The sequence below is a fragment of the Carcharhinus amblyrhynchos genome, chromosome 30 (genome assembly GCF_965287045.1).
Source record: "Carcharhinus amblyrhynchos chromosome 30, sCarAmb.v2.hapA, whole genome shotgun sequence".
Lineage (NCBI taxonomy): Eukaryota > Metazoa > Chordata > Chondrichthyes > Carcharhiniformes > Carcharhinidae > Carcharhinus > Carcharhinus amblyrhynchos.
The window spans coordinates 18,376,926-18,397,018 of record NC_137353.1 but is presented as its reverse complement, the minus strand read 5'-3'; the positions used below and the strand labels follow the sequence as shown (position 1 = coordinate 18,397,018).

At 41.8% G+C, this 20,093-nt stretch overlaps 1 protein-coding gene across 5 annotated transcripts; it reads right to left on the bottom strand.

Annotated features, from left to right (window-relative positions):
* Positions 1-755: 755 nt before the first annotated feature.
* mthfr (methylenetetrahydrofolate reductase (NAD(P)H)) lies at positions 756-20,057 on the bottom strand. 5 transcript variants are annotated; one of them, XM_080214991.1, is made up of 12 exons: positions 19,918-20,004; positions 12,951-13,178; positions 11,129-11,367; positions 8,521-8,631; positions 8,241-8,434; positions 7,425-7,675; positions 6,971-7,105; positions 6,235-6,415; positions 4,924-5,106; positions 4,684-4,785; positions 2,481-2,600; positions 756-1,937 (listed from the first exon to the last, which is right to left on the bottom strand). In XM_080214991.1, the coding sequence occupies exons 2-12, from the start codon at positions 13,169-13,171 to the stop codon at positions 1,707-1,709; spliced, it is 1,968 nt and encodes a 655-aa protein (XP_080071117.1). In that variant the 5' UTR covers positions 13,172-13,178; positions 19,918-20,004; the 3' UTR covers positions 756-1,706. The 5 variants fall into 5 exon arrangements, with proteins under 5 accessions (XP_080071117.1, XP_080071119.1, XP_080071120.1 ...); XM_080214993.1 differs by lacking the exon at positions 19,918-20,004 and adding an exon at positions 19,712-19,900; XM_080214994.1 differs by lacking the exon at positions 19,918-20,004 and adding an exon at positions 19,439-19,703.
* Positions 20,058-20,093: the final 36 nt, after the last annotated feature.

Here is a 20,093-nt window from a genome sequence, read left to right as displayed (position 1 = left end):
AGCTTCAGGATCTCACTCAGTACAGTTTCCAGCATGCTAATGAACTTGTATTTGTGTAGTGTCTCTTAAACCTGGATTTCGTAATGCACTTTACAGCTAATTTGCTTCTGAAGCATGCTCATTGCTAGAATTTAGGGAAACCTGATGGCAAATTTGTGCACAGCAAGATCTCAGAAACAGATTTATCTGCTCATTTGTCTCTATGTAGAGGGACATTTTACACTTTTCCTTGTCTTACAGCTTCTTCATGGATTATGTGCCCAATTTCTTCAGATTTAACCTGCAAATCCATGCCTCAAGGGAGTGCCACCATTGAACCAAATTGACACATGAAGAGTGTCAAAGGTTTGATCACTCCACAGCCATAAAACAAGCTTTCACAGCCAGTCACTTGTAAAACAGCTTCCCTTCATACACAGCATAGGCTCCAGGAAGCCAGTCTCTGAAATTCCCCAAACCTGGGATGGAGCTTCTCATATTGTTGCTATTGTCATAGCATATTGGAAAAGAAACAAATCTACATAGGGGAACATCCCTCAAATTTATACAGATCTCATACTGACACTAGAAATCTTTAGCATATTTCAGCTCCCTGCAGCATGTTTATTCACAACAATACTAATCAATAACTTAAGTTTGGGCAGATCAATCTTGGTGCTGTTGCTAAGGTCTATTTGTACACTTAGCACTCTTGATCCTGATTTTGGCTATTTTAAACAAACAGATACATAAGTCAACACATCATCACTGCCAAAAAAATGACAAAAGATGTTTTAATAGTTGTAGCACATGGCATGATAACTTTGAAAACAGGAACAATCTAAAGTTATCCAAATGAACACAACAGGATCCAGCTGTTTCCTGCACGCTTCACAAATTATAAGCTATAAAAGTTTATGCTACATGGACTTTGAAGAAGTTTTTCTTCCTTGTTTCACCTTCTGCCCATCCTCTGACATCATCACTTAATTCCACAGTACTCAGATGTAGCAAGACATCAGCATTAAATCAGTTTTGTCTTGTGTGATGAGTGTAGTGGGCTCAATATTGGCAAACATCATCCTATTACTCAATGAACCTGCACTGACTGCCCATGTCAGTTGTTTATTCCTGATCATTTTTTCTCTTGGAGTGACATTACATCTTATGAAGAGAATTTTTGATGACCATAAACAGTTTACCCAGTGCAATAGATCTTAGATATGTACTGGGAGAGATATACAAGCACACACCATTCCTACTCTGCTTAGTCCAGTGTCTACTGAACAGTACAATTCTGGATATTGGGCAAAGTTAAGTGAGTTTCAGATGTGCCTCTTGGCCCAGTCCTACCAAGACACATCTTTGTCTCCACATGAATAATGGCCATTTATCATATATTCAGATCCTGCCTTCTACCCCATAGAGTTATGGGTATGCAGAGAAATAGGAAACAACTAATCTCCACATCAACAAACTCAACCTGAACCAGGACCTTCCTCAGTCCAGTGCTTACACTTAGCTGTGAAAATATCCCAAGTTCACTGTGCATTAAAGCAAACAAAGAACCAAACACTACAGTAAAAAATCCGTTCTACTCTGTAAGCAAGATTCTGGTTAGTATACAGGAGACTGGGACGAAGTGTTCCTCCTATGCAAAGTCAAGCTGTCATTAAACAAGCAGATTACAACCTTGTTTGTTATCACAGTGCTTGCACAGTGCAATCTCAGGGTTTTGCAAGCAGGTCACAAACTGGAGATCCACAAGTCTTTTCAGATGCTTTTAACATAAAGAGGTCATCAATAACCTGCCAGAGACAGTTTTCAAATGGAAAATCATTGTCCACAAGATTGACTAGGTAATAGTGGTCATGGATGTCCTGAATTATCTGCTGCGAAGGAGATCCTGTTGGGTACAATTTGGCCCATCGCTGAATCCACAGAGCAAAAGCTTCATCCTGAGGACAAAGCACAGCGTTACTGAGGCTATAGAACACCCTTCTCCCTGCTCAAAAGACACACTGTCCCCATCTTTCCCCACAGACTGTTCCCCCTCCCACTTACAGGCACATTTCTTCAAAATACAAATATGTTTGCCTTTGATAAAGCAGTGTGAGCACCAGGGGATTTATGCAAGTGTTGGTAAGAAATTCCATGGCTGATTTTTGGAATGAAAGGGGCTTACACCATGTATATGAATAGTTAATTTCCCAAAGCTATACATTTTGTTTTGCCACATATACAGGTGGCAGCACTGTGAATCAGTGTGTTCAGACCCATTGCGGGGAAAGGATATGGAACAGTTACAAAATACATCCACTGTTGCTGCTGTACAAAGCAACCAAAAGTTTAGAGTCATTGAGGTTTACAGCATGGAAACAGGCCCTTTGGCCCAACTTGTCCATGCCACCCTTTCTTTTAAACCACCAAGTTAGTCCCAATTGTCCATGTTTGTTCCATACCATAATATTTTATTCTGCACAAGATTTGATTGTAATTACCTTCCAGTACATGAAGCTGATGGGATCAGCCACTGTGGGCTGAATTATTTCACGTCCGGGGAAGATCCCCCATGTAACTGCAATCGGCTGCATGTCAAAAGCGTTATTTATATTCTCACCCTGCAACATTAATATAGGTTTAAAGTTAGCTTATGTAACTGCAATTTTGCACAAGTCATATTGGTATGAATACAAGGACAATTGGAGAATAAAATTAAAAACAAAGTGCTGAAAAAACTAAGCAGGTCTGGCAGCATCTGTGGAAAGAGAAACAGAGTTAATGTTGAAGCCAATATTGCTGTCTTTTGGGACTGAAAAGGCACAAATATGATATGATAAGGTTTTATGATATTGAGAACAGGGGGCCAGGGTCCAGTGCAAAGAAAGAATTGTTTAAGAGGACTGGTGAGATTAAATACCAAAGGTGTCTGTTAATAGCAGAATAAAGGTCAGCTCAGTCAAAGCAAAAACAAGATACTTAGTGGCACTTGGTTAAAAGAAAAATCTAAAAAGACAGTAGTGTTCATTGTCTGAACACATGTTGAATTCAGTGTTGAGTCCAGAAGGCCTAATCAGAAGATAAGGTGCTGTTCCAGCTTGCATTGGCCTTCCCTGGAATGTTACAACATGCCAAGGATAGAAATAGGAGTATGAGAGCAAGATGGTGAATTGAAATAGAAGCGACAGGAAGGTTAGGGTCATGCTTGATGACCAAGTGGAGGTGTTTCCATGTGGGAATTTACAGGGCAGAAAAGCCCCATAAAATGACTTTTTCCATTTATTTGGAGGAGACTGGGCTTAGTGTATTGTCCTTGAGTTGATGCCCTGGGGACCTGATTCAAATCCCATTAGAGCACCTGGTGAAATTTTAAGTTCAATCAATAAACCAGTCTCAGTAACGATAGCCTGAAACTATTGCAGATTGTTGTAAAAATCCAACTAATGTGCTAAAGGGCTCATTAATGCCCTTTAGGGAAGGAAAACTGCCACCATTGCCTGGTCTGACCTGCATATGACTCCAGACCCATGGCAATGTGGTTGATTATAAATTGCTCTTGGAAATGGCCTAGCAGACCACTCAGTTCAAGGGCAGTTGGGGATAGAAAGCAAATGCTGACCCAGCCAGCAAAACCCACATCCCCCATAAGAATAAAGAGAAAAATCCAAGCCCTAGGCCTATTGAAGCAAAAAAATGATTCCTAGTAACAGTCTGAACGCGGAGTAGAGATTGTGCCATCCTGCAATACACCTGTCACATTACTCCATTGCTGATGTACCCTGAGTTATACCCATCGCTTAGAGCTCCACTGCTAAACAGAGGGTTAACAATCCTCCAGGGTTGACTTGGAGCCTCCAGTGATTGAAGATTAATCACCAGCACACTGTCTGGAGGAGAATCATCGAGTCAATCAAAAAAAAGCTTTGTGATTTTCTTTAGCATTTCTCTTTATCAGATATAAAAGTATTGAAAACGACAGTCAAGCATCATCTAGATGGGTAATGAGATTTTTGTTTTCCAATTGGTGTAGGAAGGATGGATGTGTTGGCCAACAAATGGCTGGAGTAAGGGGAACGTCATGTGCAGAAACCTCCAGGAATACATTTAATCGTGATTGACAACTGTACTGATCACACCATGTGATATACGTATCATCTGAGATTTGTTGCTGATCAGAGGAAGACAGTTCAAATAAGCATTTATGCACAACTAAGGAAATGGTATTGGACTTCTTTCTCTCCAATCAGTAAATGTTGCAGATGCTGCTGTGTAGCGTAATGAGCATAGGAAGTGTTCGCACACAAGCGGTGCCCTTTTAAATGTAGACTCCAAGATTAGAGTAGCTATATTGGCTTCTAGCCTATAAGCTGCATGATGATAGAGCCTGGGTGGGATTGTGGTCAGTGCAGGCTCGATGGGCCAAATGGCCTCCTCCTGCACTGTAGATTGCATGATTCTATGAAGCTCTTAAAAATGTTTAATTGAATATTCTCAGCCTCTCTCAGGCCCAGAGCTGGAAAATTCCTGATTCGCCTCTGACAAGGACATTAGTGCTTCCCTAGCAATCTGCAAATGAATGGAAAACAGAAGAACAGATAGACCAAGAGGGACTTTTCAGCTTACTTCCATCGCTTTTGCCAGTGAAACTCAATTATCTTTTTTACTGCTGATTCTGCAGCCCACCCTTCACCCATTGGCCCTTACCTTCACATTTACGATCTGGTAGTTCACTCGTGTTTTGTATTTCTTTAGAACTTTGAGTAAAATGGATACATTTTCAGAGGAGGTAAAAAATTCAAGGTAGGCCTGTAAAAGAAAGGAGGATGATTCAGGCACAGAGAAAAGACATACAATCTCTCAGGGTTTATCCTCATTTGCCCTGGATTCTGAACTAGGGATTTTTAAATCCCCAGTAGCATCTGTTCAATCTCGTGTCACTCTTACCTTCTGAAACACAAAGCCTCCCTCTGGCCCCCAGCCCACAATAGGGTCAGTTGATGGCCTAGCATTGATGTTGGGCTGGGAGTTTATCGTGAGAATTCCCATCCGATTCACCTTTTCCAATTCCTTTTTCATGAGGGATGTTTCTAGTGCCAGAGGTTCATCATTCCAAGGCAGGCAGGTCACCTGAGAATACACAAATAGGAAGATGAGAGATTCCTATGCATTTAAATAAGAAGTGATCTTCAAATGCTTGAGCTCTGTATGCCAAGCCAGAAGCTACTGGGCCCAAAGTAGTTTAATTCAGCTGAGAATGCTGTGCCTGCTCACAATGCAGTAGCTGCCACTAAGATACTTGCTTGATGTCTGGGGAGAGAGAGCGGTCATGATGTGGAGATGCTGGCGTTGGACTGGGGTAAACACAGTAAGAAGTCTGATGTGTTTGCCGAAGGGAAGGGAACATTCAGTGGTCACGGGCATTTGGCCTCTGACCTTCGGGTAAGCATTCTCCAAGGTGGCCTTCATGACACACGACAGCGCAGAGTCGCTGAGCAGAGACTGATAGCCAAGTTCCGCACACAAGGACGGTCTTAACATGGATCTTGGGTTCATATCACACTATCTGTAACCCCCATGACTTGCATGGGTTTGAAAAACCTCACTTACTGTACTGCCTGGAAACAATACACATCTCTTTAACCTGTGCTCAGTGCTCCTTCCACTCACATTGTTAGCCATTTTAAGACTTGAATAGCAGGTTAGGTGTAAAGATTTGCATTCTAATCAGTAATCTGTAAACTGTCTGTGCTGTTATATGTACTGTCTGAAGCCAGAACTCTCCATTCACCTGACGAAGAGGGAAACCTTGAAAGCTTGTGAGTTTACTATCAAATAAATCGGTTGGACTTAAACCTGGTGTTGTCAGACTTCTTACTGAGAGAGAGAGCAACATACATTTTCTTTCAAACACAGTGGAAAAACTGTCATTTATCCAGATATCTGAAAGAAGTTTCAATTAAATATTTTTGGATATTTGATCCTCAGATTCTATAAAGCCCAAAGCATCTAAAATGTTGTTACAATTCAAAAAGATTAGTCTCATTGTTGTGGATGTTGCTGGAGCCCTCGCTGGGGAAAAAGAACACCACTGTTAATACCAGGTTGTGCTAGTTAAATAGTGCAGAATACTGAGTATCAAATTACATTTTAATTTAACAGTTTAAGTTTCCATTAGCCATTACATGATTGGAAACTTGACTCTTTATGAATTTGTTACAATAGAAGTGTAGAAACCTCTTGGCACAGTTTTATTACCCTTTTCCCATAGCTGTTGGATTGCCCCGTGATATATGCTGTGAAGACGTCAAAAATACTTTTTTCGTCTACCAGCTCCTCTCCCCACATCTTCAGCAGCTCCTCCTTCGAACAGTTATTGTTCAGATAGAAGAGGTAGTAATCATTCAGCTCACCAAAGGCAGGAGATGATGAGTTCCCCCTAAAACAAGATAAAAATATAAAATCACAATCTAGACACTGATCAACCAGGGAACAGCCACCAATAAGTTAAGTTCAATGTTATCAGCAGCTATCTTCTGTACAATTGTTTGCAAGCTTTAATGGGTGCAGAAAATTAAATGAAATCTCTCATGTTACTGTTGGGTCTTTTCGTGAAGGGTACCAATGTACATGAGAAAATAGATCTACACTTTAGCTAATTTAATGGTGGAATATTCCATATTTATCAGTCAGAATTACATTGAATGGTCTCAGAGTCACCACTCCAACCTGATATTACACAGCTCAAAATGTTTGCTCCAAACATAACCTAAGCTTGGAAAGACTGGAGAATTATATTTCTGGGTATTTTTCAACAATTGAGGTGAACAGAGTTGAAGAATTTCATACACATTACAATAACAAAACTCAACTGATAAGATCAGGCTAAACATTTACAATTGTAAACTTAAGTCGTGGATGAACTGCTTTTGTACTGCATTGTTGCGCAATTGTTCATTGCCTCAAAACCAATAATGATTTAAAAAGGTTGTACCATCTTCCATTGGGAAATTCGTCCCAATCCTGGGTTCTGTAGATGTAACTCTTTTGTCTCGAAGCCCAGAATATTGGACGGACATCTTCAACCTTCCGCTTTGGATTGGCACTGATGGTCCATGGCAAGGCACGTCTGCAGGAGTGTAGAGAAAGAGGATTAAGGGGTTTAACATGCTTGATCCCATGACAGCTTCCTTAATGGACAGTACAAAGGTAGAATATGTTCAAACAGTAAATGCCTGGACTCTATATTATGGTTATAGTTTCCTCACTATACCCTCCTTTCTGCAATTAAGTTATATCATGTTCCACAGCAACAGTATTGCAAGTTAATCAATGAACAAGGATATATGCAGATATATCAGAATTTTGGCTGGTATCATTAAGTCTGTTAATCTTTGTTTAGTGATCATGTATATATACACATGGTTATACTATTTGTTGAAACTGACCTAGGATCCTCGGTCCATAATCGCAGGCGTTTCAAAATCTCCACAGTTGCCACCTCTCGGTTCAGTGTGTAGAAATGAAGCCCTGGCACCAACCCCGACTCCAACAGAACCTTGCACATGTCAGTAGCCAAGTCAATACCATAATTCCTAATGGCAGCATCATTATCTTTGATTGGGTCAATTATGTCTTTGATTTCCTGTGGCACTTGTAGCTTGGAGAGTTTGACCAGCTGTCGCAATGAGTGATACCCCTGCCGCAGGATAAAGGAAGGCGAGGAGGAGATTAATAACCTGAACTGCATCAGTTTATCATACAAACCTCTCAAAGCAGAAGGAGGCCATTCAGCCCATCGAGTCTGCACTGACCACAATCCCACCCAGGCCCTTTCCCCATAACTCCACATATTTACCCTGGTAATCCCTCTAACCTAGGCATCCTGGGACACTAAGAGGCAATTTAGCATGGCCAATCTAACCTGCATATCTTTGGAGTGTGGGAGGAAACTGGAACACCTGGATGAAACCCACACAGGCATAGGGAGAATATGCATGTCACAGTTTACAGAGAGAGGAAGAAAATGCTCTTCTCCTGTAGGAAACTATGTGAAGCTACTGTTTCCAGTGCAAGGTGTCAATGGATAGGAGGCTGGTTTGAGTGATGGACTGGACTTTACAGATGATTTAGTGGGAAGTAGAGATGTAGCCTTTAATAGAGTCTGTTATTCATGAGTGAAAGACTGACGAAGATGGATTCAATTACGTCACCACAGTGTAAAATTCTAATCTGGAATCAGGGATGCTTATGTTCACACGCACCTGAATAGGGAAGATTCCTGGCAGAATGGGACAGGTGATTCCGATTTCATGACAGTCCTTCAAAAAGGAAAGGAAGGTTTCAGGTTTGAAGAAGAGTTGGGTGATGATAAAGTCTGCACCAGCATCTACCTTTGCCTTTAGGTTTCTGAGGTCCTCGTCATAACAGTCGCACTCTGGGTGCCCTGTTGGGTAACCTGCAAGTAAGTAAAATTTAAATCAGCCTCGTTTAATATGAAGACAATAGAACACTAAGAAACTGGGTTTGCAGAACTGAGTTTACCGGCAACACAGATGGTAAAGTAATCATTAAACTCAGAGCGAATGTGTTTGACCAAATCACCAGCATAATTGAATCCACCTTCTTCAGTCTTCCACTCATCACCCATGGGATCTGCAGAATAACAGACTCTATTAAAGGCTACATCCCTACTTCCCACCAAGTCATCTGTAAAATCCAATCCATCACTCAAACCAGCCTCCCATCCATTGACACCCATGCATCCGGGAAAAAGATACAAAAGTCTGAGATCACGTACTAACCGACTCAAAAACAGCTTCTTCCCTGCTGCTTCCAAATGGACCTACCTCCCATTAAGTTAATCTTTCTCTACACCCTACCTATGACTATAACACTACATTCTGCTCTCTTCCCTTAGTACGGTATGCTTTATCTGTACAGTGCACAAGAAATAATATTTTACTGTATACTAATACCTGACAATAATAAGTCAAATCCTGTCCTCAAGCTGTCTGATGGAAAAATATAGATGTGGCACATTCAAATTATTTAATATAAATAAAAACGGAAAATGCTGGATAAATTCAGGAGGTCTGGCAGTGTTCATGGAGACAGAAGCATTGTTAATGGTTTGGGCCCATGTGACTTAGAATCATAGCATCCATACAGTGCAGAAAGAGACCATTCAGCCCATTGAGTCTGCACTGACTCTCCAAAACAGCATCCCACACAAGCCCTCCCCTTCGCCCCATCCCTGTAACCCCGTGCATTTACCATGGCTAATCCATCTCAGTCTACACATTTCTGGAACATGGGAGGAAACTGAAGCACCCAGAGGAAACCCATGAAGACACTGAGAATGTGCAAACTAATAAGAACATAAGAAATAGGAGCAGGAGTAGGCCATCTAGCCCTTCGAGCCTGCCCTGCCATTCAGTAAGATCATGGCTGATCTGTCGTGGCTCAGTTCCACTTTCCCACCCTCTCCCCATAACCCTTAATCCCCTTGCCTATCAAAAACCTATCAACCCGCGTCTTAAATATATTTAGCGAGGCAGCCTCCACCACTTCAACAGGCAGACACACACACACACACACACACACAGTGACCCAAGACCAGAATCAAACCCATGTCCCCACATTGTGAGGAAGCAGTGCTAACCACTGTGCCATCCTCCTTCATAACTATTAAATGTCAGCTGATGGGTTGAGAATGGTTTATATCAAACTCGTGTAAAAGTTGAGTTCCTAAGATTAAATCTCTAGCCAATTGTTTTGCTACTGTAGAGTTGCTGGGGGAGACAGTTGGCAGTAATCCTGCCCCCCCCCTCCGCCCCCTTCCCCCCAGAAGCAGTGAAGAAGAAGCCAAAGGTCTTTACTATTGAATTTTTATTCTGTTTGTACATTTGTTCTTCAGCATCTGCCCAAACTGTGCAGAGGACTTCCTCAATTTCCAACTTCTCCAGTTCTCTAGCTGCTGCACAATTATTTGTCTGCTCTGCAATCTCAACGACTTTCATGTTTGTATTGGACTGTCTATTAACTGTTTCCTCTTGATATCATGTTGCCATATTTGAGGGTGGGATTGGCAGGAACACAGTGGTAGCTTTGGCATCTTGTGTTCTGTGAACTGACATGAGGAGCTGAACAGCCGCCTTCAGTGGTGTGCTATTCTATGATTCTGTCAATGAATAGGTTTAACTTCAGCAGTGTGTGGGAGTTTTGTACAAAGGAGTTTGAAATTTTTGGCCAGGGTCAATAGACTCTTCCTCACTTCTGCACCTGATAATTTATTAGTGTAATATACAATACTTGTCAATAATTCAGGTCAGCGTAGGGGGTGAGCTATGCATTTGACCCCCCTCTTTCCCATTCAAGAAGCTATTTAGACATACCAGGACTTTCTTGAAAATCTAATAGTTGAGTGATGTGAACCACTCAAACCCAGAAACTTCAGTTATTTTTGTGTTTGTATTCCATGTTCTGATTTGTCATGTTTGAATGTTGTAGTCAGGGAGATTTGAAGAGGATTATTCTTGGGAATTGTTGGGTCAGTGGTGAACATATCCCAAATTAGAACAGTAGAAAATGATCAGCAATTCCAGATATATAGATTAATTGGATTATTAGATGGTTCACACGTTGGCCTGAGTTGGATAACGGTTTTGGTGGACAAGTTTTGAGCTTAAGAGGTAATTGGAGTAAATTTAGAAGATTCATTGACATGCTGACCATTTAATGTGGAGTAACCAGCAACTGCCCATATGTTGCAAGGGAGCCCGTGGCCACTGAACCCCAGAAAACCCATTAGAGAAACAACTTTAGGTTTGAACTTTGTGCCTCGTAGTTCCAGGGATGTTACTGTTAAAAACAAAACATTTGACCGATCCCATGACAGATCAAGAGACATTTGCTGGATGGCCCTTTTATTCTCATATGTACTCAAATACCATTTCTTCATCATCCTCCCAGCGTATGCAGATGTTACAACTGAGATGGGTGATAGAGGGTGGAGTAAATTTGCACATACATCCACACAAGTTCAAGAACATGAAGCAAGACTAAATGCATCTCTAAGGTGGGGTGCAAGAGGAGATAAAAAAGGTGTAGAGAGAGAAGCTAACAAGGATTACGCTGATTAATATCTCACCACCGCGGAGGGCAAGCAGGTTCTTCAACCCCAGATGCCGAGCCTTGTGCAGGTGCTGTGTGATCTGATCCTTGGTCTGGTTACAACAGGTTATATGTAGCAATGTCTCCAGGCCACAGTAATTTACTGCTGCGCTGGCTATGGTCATGGAGGAAGTTTCTTTGTCGGAGCCTGGGTCCCCAGCGGGATGCCAGGTCACATCAATGAAGAGCGGCCCACCGACAGCCATATGGTCAAACCTAATCAAACACAGTCCACAGTCAGCAGCCTGCAACAAGACATATCTCATTGTTTGAACACTCAATTCCAAGTGTGATTTCTACAGTGGCTTGGTATGTTTAACCAGTGAATCATACAAATCACAAAATATAGCTTTAACTCACCTGCCTTGGAGCCAGGACAGAAGTGTTGCAGTTGGCTTCAATATCCAGGTTAGGTAGGAAATAAAGTTTACTCCTAACAAGTAGTAACTCGAGGAGACTCATTGCAGCAAGTAACTAAAGCATTTATAGATCGAGGACTATATGCAGCAAAAGGTTTAACAGCACAATTATACAGGTCTACTCCGAATAACACCCTGACTCCCAACTGCAGCCTCCAGCCCCAGGGACATATGCCCTCGCTCCTGATAGGTAGAACTGTATTGATTCCAGCCTGGTCATGTAACCTGGGAAGGACTGCCCACTAAAGGGATCACACTACCACATAGTGATAGTGATTCAAAGTGAGCATCAGTTTCAGTGATGATGCTCCCACAAATGAAGTTTGTGGAACAAATGAATATTTAACTGAACATGGCCATTTTCAGGGTAGGCCATGTTCTGTGGAACTGGATCCAGCTTCAGTTGGCTCTTCAGCGGAGGAACTCTTGACAGGAGAAAAATAAACTATAAAGTGACTTCAAGAATTAAACCAACCCCAATGTCACAGCACGAGACAGGAAAACCCACGTGGCCATCTTTTGTTTGGTGCATTTATGGGAAGGAGCAGAAATCAATATCACACCAGCCTGATCCCCTGAAATTTGGACTGATAAGTTGTCCAAATTTATTCCAGGACACTAGCATTCTCTCCAAAAAAAATTCCACTTTACATTCCCGACCTTACAGTTTTCTCCTTAGTGATGTGCATCTCTAAGTGCTTGAGGAATCCATGGCAGTTTCACTTCAGCTTGTTTGTTGTAAACAGATACATCCTTCTGATCTCCCCTAGACTAACACTAGCCATTTCCAGCACCCTTTCCCTTTGCCCCAGTGTACCTATTCCAGTATCACTGTCCTGTACCCACTCCAGCACATAATACTGGCCCTGGAACTAACAGTTCATCATTTCATGAGTGGTGCAATCATCTCAATGCTTTTTACAATATTGACTCTAAAGGTGTCAAGAAGCATGGAGAGTGCGCTGGAGAATGGTGTTGAGATAGGTGATCAGCCATGATCATGTTGAATAGCAGAGCAGACTTGGAGGGCTGAATGACCTACTGCTCCTAATCCCTGTTTCTGTATATGTCTATGAAATAATCTGAAAAAAATAAGTAATTCTATAAATCACATATTCCTGTTACAATAAACAAAGCAGGCAGATCTGAGTAACAAAATAGAGGTCATTCTCAGGCCGGGATCAAACAGATCGATATCCAATGACAAAACATTATATTCCACCAAACTGAATCTTTATTGAGTAAATGTTTCACATCATTCCCTCCCACTTTAAAATGCTTGTTACTTCCTCCCCACCTCATAGCAATCCTATTGCCTCAGGCAATAGAATCCACTAACTTCATCCTTCAGCTTCAGGGGCACCTGGTTATCTGCCTTACCTGGAGATCAGATTAACAGCACCACCAGCAGTTCGTGGAGGGAAGAACTCCAAGGAGAACCATTTGTCTCCTGATTCAATTCGTCTACGCATCTTTTCCTGGAGCCGGTCTGCATCAGGGCCAGGAGTTGAACTGCGTGAACTCCCCTGCGAACCATCACTAAAACTATCGTTGGATTTGAACATTCGCCCCTTGCTATTTTGCACTTCATTCACCATCATTAGTTACCTGCAAGCATAAAGTGCAAGCTTTGAATGAATTAGAACTGCTGATTCCACCCAAGCACTACATTACAACAGGTGCCCGAACCCAAAGCAAGTTTTATGACTTGGCGGTGGCAACATTTTTAAGTGAGATTTAATTTTGATTTGGTTTATTATTGTCACATGAACACACAGTGAAAAGTACTGTTTCTTGCATGCTATACAGACAAAGCATACCATTCATAGAGAAGGAAACAAGAGAGTGCAGAATGTTGTGTTAGCTAGGGTGTAGAGAAAGATCAACCTAATGGGAGGTAGGTCCAGTCAAAAGTCTTATGGCAGCAGGGAAGAAGCTGTTCGACTCAGAGAAAGGTTTGGAAGATTTTTCCTGTCTCTTCTATCCCTCTCCACTATTCTCTTTTGGCTGAGCCCATAATGAATTTATTCAGGAGCAGGATGAATTTGTATATGCCATCTCCCAGTTTACACAATTCATTAATTGGATGGAAGCCAAGACTTTGCAAGACAGAATTTAAAACCGAGAGAGAGTGAGAGAGAGATGCTTTGGTTATTGTTGATCAGTTGAGAAGGTAGACTACCTTCAGCATTCTGCCAGATTTCAAGATCTATAATCCAAGGAACCTTCCGGTCATTTGCAATTTCATCCTCATTTCTGTCCTTGACTAGCTACAATTTTCCAGTGAAACGACTCAAGGCTGGCTGGAGGAACAGCACATCATCTTCTGGTCAGACATTCTGGATTCAACATAGTGTACAACAACTTCAGATCATGAACTCCGTCCAACATTTTGATTTGTTTTGACACATGCTTGTTTGATTCTTGCTTTTGCTTTCAGATTCAGTTGACCTTTAACAACTACTCTGGACACATGCCTTATTTCAACTATTGCCACTCCCTTTGCCTTTTGTTTCATGACATCTTTGGTATTTAACCTCTCCCACCCTCTAATCTTTCCCTGATCTTCCTTTTTGTTCTACCTGACCAACCTCCCTCCTCTTTCAACAGGATAAAACCCATCACATACCGCTCTTCAGTTCCGAAGAACTCATATTGGACTCAAAGCATGGACTAGTTTTTTCCTCTCCAGAGTTGCTGCTAGATCTGCTGAATTTTTTTCAAGCACTTTTCATTTCCAATCTCTAGCATCCATTATATTTTTATTTTATCTTCCTACTGGATTCTTGCTAGAACTCCTGCTGCTGAGTTCTGAACATGCACTACTGCATCAGGTCACTATTCATCTCACTCATACAAGAATTAGGAGTAGGCCACTCAGCCCCTCGACTTTGCTCTTCTATTCAATAAGAACATGGTTGATCTGATAGTAACTTCAAGCCCACATTCCTGACGTTAAATAACCTGTCATCCTCTTGTTAAATCAAGAATCCATTCAGCTCTTCTACTGCCTATTGAGGAAGAGAATTCCAAAGTCTCGTAATCCTCAGAAAATAACTCTCATCTATCTTAATTGAGTGACCCCTCATTTTTTAAACAGTGACTCTTAGTTCTAGACTCTCTGACAAGAGGAAACATCCTCTCCACATCCACCCTATCAGTATCCTTACAGATCTTAAATGTTTCAATCAGGTCATCTCACTCTTCTAAACTCTACTGGATAAAAACCTAACTTGTTCAACTTTTCCATTGTAAGACAATCCATCCATTCCTGGTATTAGACTAATAAGTAAACATTTCCTTAACTGCTTCTAACATGTCTTTCCTTAAATAAGGAGACCAAAATGCTACAGTGCTCCAGATATGATCTCACCAATGCCTTGTAGAACTGCAACATAACCTCCCTACTTTAATTTTGCACAGGCCTCACTGGGCCTTCGAAATCTCTGAGTACTTCACAACCAATTGATTTGAACAGCTCTTTGTGTGGTAAATCTCGCAAAAATAACAACCAGCTGAATTTTCATGATGGTGTGCGTTGAGGGAGGACTGTTGGAAGTATCGTGGACGCACAGAGATTGGTGGGGTTGCTATCAGTGCAAGTTGTAAAGCTAACTTTAATATATTTGGTAATTTGTGGTTTGACAATAAGATTAATAAACAATTGGTTCTGTGTAACTTCATTCGCAATGGTCTTGATTCTGCATCTCAATTCCCTTGCCTTCTCTCCAGCGAATTTACCATTGGCCATAAATCTCTTCCTCAGTATAAAATGACCTGACCCATGCTTATTGTTGTTATAGGTCACATCATCTTGTGGCTTTTTTACTGCCATCCCTGTAACTCCTCTAACTCTACAAGCCAACACACTCTTAGTTCCAGCCCTATAAGCCAAATAAACTCTTGGTTCCTTTGAAACTTAACTTCTTGTGCACCTTCTGTCCCATCAATATAACATCGGTGGTTGTATCTTCAGTGTCAAGGCCCTGCGTTCAGCAGTAAAATCTCAAATCCTCCACATTTCTCACTGTTAAAATTTAGATAATCTTGCATGAATACTGAAGTCAAGATTTCACTGATCAGTTTTTCTTCAAAGATACACAATCATATTGTGTACCTCCCATAGTCTAAGTTTCTTTCAGCCTGCTGTATTTTATATTTACTCTTTTTAATAAAATCAATACCAATACATTAACCAAAAGTGACAAGGGTGACAGCCCTTGATGGGGCACTGAAATTGAAAAAAACTTAAAAGAAAACTTGACTAACTAAACCAAAATATAATATTTGGGGTGATGATGCATTTCAGCCCCTGCAGTGCCCATCAGTCCTAGAAGGCATGAAATAGATATACACATAAGCACAGGTAAGTCCCCAGTTAAAATCCCCTACCCAAATATAATTAACTCCAAATTAGCATACAATTAAACATGCTCACCCATGACCTCCTGGAAACCCTTCCTTGAACAGAATTTTGGTCACCCTACCAATTATCTCCTCCTCTAACTTGACTCCCCCACCGAATGACACATCTGTGCCACTTCCTTACTACAGCATTTTGCATTTTTCTAACACCTTTCAATGTAATGTGCTTTAAGGAGAACAACGAGCTAAATAACTTGGTCATCTGGCCTACACGTTACTTTGAACCCACACTACAAGGTTGGCGCTTAAACCAATATGCTGTAAGGATGACAAATGTTGTGATGCAGCATGTTTTAAATTTGGTTAAGGGATGTGGGTGTCACTGGCTAAGCCAGCATTTATTGAAAAGGCGGTGGTCAGCTGCCTTCATAAACCTCATAACCTGGTGTTGTGAGATTTCTTACTGTTCGTAAACCTCTGCAGGCCTTGAGGTGCAAATACACCCACTGTGCTACATTTACTATGGAAGTCAAATATCACAATAAGAAAGATCATCAAGCACACACACACACTCTGCTTCAGATCCTTGAAGGTCCAACTGAATCACTGAAGCAGTTTTTGGTTTGAGGCCTCACCCAGAAGCTTTCCACTAGGGTGCCAGCCTTAATGCTATGCTTTACTTCTGGAGAAGCTTTACTTCCCAAATGACAGAAACTAAAGTCCTGACTTAAAGAGTGTCTGAATGTTGGTTTTGCAATGTTTCTGCTGCTGGTATTTTCCAGAAATGTGCTCCCAGTTGAATTGATACTTCAGACCCTGTTGAATTGTGGCTCATGCAAATCACTGGTGTAGTAGTAGCCTCTGGGTGACTTCAAACATTATTATACTGAAATAGGAGCTCTGAAGAAGGATCATACGGACTCCAAACATTAACTGTTTATCCACAGATGCTGCCAAACGTGCTGAGTTCTTCCAGCATATTCTGTTTTATTAACACATCCGAATCCCAGAAGGCGGTAGATTTCGTACATTTGGTTAGAAGCATCTACACCAGTCTGATATTCTGCATCAGAATCATATTAAAATACAGCACCAACTACTGGAAACAAGAGGTTTCTCCCTGGGCTGCATTCTTGCACCATGAAGTATTTAGATCTGGCAACAAAGCCCCACCGGCTGGCAGCTATGTCCCTTAAGATCTAATACACCCAGATTCATAGCCCAACATTTAAAACACCCCATCGACCATCTGAATCCGCAGCCAAGGATGATGAACCTTTCATTTGATACAGAGTACTCCATTCCGCGGAACACTTTATCCTGTTGGTTGTTCGGGAAAAGGAAGAAAGTTACAGTTTAACCGGATCTGAAATATGCTTAATTACTTACATTTAAATAACCGCGTCAGTCTCCAATGTAAGTTACCAAAAAACTGGCAAAATTGACTCAAACAATAGCAGAGACGTTGGAGCAGCGGGTTAGTGCGGATAAATCTGACAGTATCTTTGCCAGCTGAGAGATTACATTGTAAATATTTACTTAACGGACCACGTGAGTTTAAATCTAACTCCACCCTTCTCGAAGTGTTTGTGTCTTGGGCATAGTTTATGGAAAGCACGTTTGAAAAGTGTTTCTTATTGCTGCAACTGATCGTGATCGCCGTTCACGGAATATCAATGATATCCACGTTTAGCAATACCACCGAGTGTTTCTACTACTAGTGACAACACGGCACCCAACCACTGTTCGACTCCTGACTGTGACTCCCATCTTGTAAGAAACTCCACTTCACAGCAGATTCACAATGTGGAATAAAGACAAACCAATTCAATGGAATCCCGTCGTTCATTAAATCTTCGCTATTTGCTGCGGAAACAGATGTTCTTGGGTTTGATCACCTAACGGAGTAGAGCACCAAAAGCAGAACTAAAACATAGTCTAAATACCGGAAATGAAGGAGCTTGGGGTTCAATTCACAAAACAACCCGATACAATCATACTCAGACACATCCGTCGTGTGGTGACTCAGAAGCGTTCAGCCCACGAGGCCATTTAGCCAATGTCGGCTGTTTCAGCTCTTTAAAAGTGCTATCCAATTAGTTTCACTTGCTCTTTCCCCACCGTCCACTGTAGACTTCCCCATTTGGGAGTTATTATTGAATCATCTGTCACTATCCTTTCAGATAGTGCTTTCAAGATCACAATTAGCTGTGCATTATTCCTCATATCTTAAATCTGCATCCTTTGGTGGGCGACTATTCTGCTGGAAACAGTTTCTCCTTATTTAGTCCATCAAAGCCCTCAATGCATTTGAACACTGGTCACTTTCTATGTTGTAAGGAAAACAACGTAGGAATTAAGTTACACATCCCTGGTACAGTTGCACTGCACTATCTCCCCTGAATCCTCTCTAAACCCTTTCAGAATGTGATTCCTAGACTTGGTTACAAATGCTCTAGCTGGGACCTAAGCAGTGTTTTATAAAGGTTGAACATAACTTGTTTGCATTTGCACTCAATGTCTTTATTTACACTGCCATGTACATGTTTTAAAGCAACCTTTTCAATTTATCCTGCCATCTTCAAAAACTTACACCCCTCTGCCAGACCAGGTGTGCCACTGTTCCTGCACCTCCTTAAAATTATACCTTAAAGTTTGTATAACCTCTGGTCGTTCCTCCTAACGTGATTTATTTCACACTTATGTGCATTAGATTTCATCGGTCATCTGTCTATCCATTTCACCAGTCTATGTCCCCCTGAAGTCTGTCACTATTTATTGTTGACTGCGCACTAGCTTCTAGGTCAGAATTGTTCATACGATGTAGCATGAACTTGTTCTCCAATGCATGAGAACTCCAGCCTTCAACACAAATAGAATTGAAGAAATATAGCCTGCTCCAGGAAAGCCCTCTCTCAAGCTCACTCATGGGCTGTCATTATTGATGAAGAGACATATGCAAGAGTTGCCAAAACAAGTGTAGCCTGCAACCAACTTCAACCATCTGGAGCAAGTTTGCCACCCAAATGGAAAGTCTATAAGAGCAACAGTCCTGCTCACTCTGCTCCATGTATGCTGCACTTGGACTGTGTCAGCGTCATGTCAAGAAGCCCAACCACTTCAGCTGCCTTTGGCATCTTCTGAAGATCAGATGGCAAAAAAAAACAGACACAGGTGCTCACCGAGCTGGCATGCCACACATCCTCACACACTGAGACAGTCACAACTGAGTTGGGCTGGTCATGTAGTCAAAGTGCCTGACACACTCTTACCAAAGTGAATCTTCTATAGAGAGCTTATGTCTGGGGGGTGCGCTCTAATGTCAGTCAAAGTTCTCTACCAGAACTGTCTAAACGCTTCACTCAAAAGTTTGATGTCAATTTGAGTCCTGGGAGAGGCTCGCCTAACACAATCAAATAAAACGGCGAGGCCTTCATCGAAAACAAGCGAATTTCAAACAGGGAGAAAAACCAAGGAGAGAAAATCCCGAACCAGCAACTCACCCAAAACGCAGTCGTCCCATTTGCAACAGAACTTCCTACTGGAACCCCACCAAACACCGCAGATGAAGAACACGAGGAAAACTATTCCTCTCTCTTTGGTATATTTCAGAGTTACAATAGGAAAGTGTCACACTGGCATTAAAACAAATGTTAGAATTAGCAGATAGTAACGGCAGTGCAAAGGGAGCTTTATTCTGGTATCTCTAACCCTTGCTGCACCTGCCCTGTGAGGGTTTGATAGGTTCTAGTCCATCTTTCTCTGCACTGTCCTACCTGTGGAGGAGTTGACTTAGGAACCCACGGGGAGTCCCAGCTCCAATATTCATCACTTTTTAACACAGCTGTCTAAAATAGAATCACCAACTCCTTGGACTCCTAAAACCAGACTAGACTGAGAATTTCGCATTCATCCCCGCCTCTTCACCCAAATTATTTACTGGGCGGCTTCCAGGTACATCACTCTCTCAGCGCACACCCACTTGATATTGAGGCAGCCACCCTGCAGGACTGAATGAATGACCGTGGCCAGCAGGCGGATCCAGTCTCCCAGCAGGGGAATCCCATCAATCCCACGGCCGGCAGCTCTCAGTCACTTCACATCAAGACTTCCCGAAGTGGCCCGAACAGAAGCACAGCCGCCATCTACCCGCTCGCT

Bases quoted from the DNA above. Each gene is read 5' to 3' on its own strand.
- mthfr (XM_080214991.1), bottom strand. From the start codon at position 13,171: ATGATGGTGAATGAAGTGCAAAATAGCAAGGGGCGAATGTTCAAATCC. The intron at 4,786-4,923 runs GTAAGAGTGACA...TTTCTTTTACAG, and splicing joins GAGGCTTTGTGTTTCAGAAG to GCCTACCTTGAATTTTTTAC. The intron at 2,601-4,683 runs GTAAGGGCCAAT...TTAATGTTGCAG, and splicing joins ACCAGATCGTAAATGTGAAG to GGTGAGAATATAAATAACGC.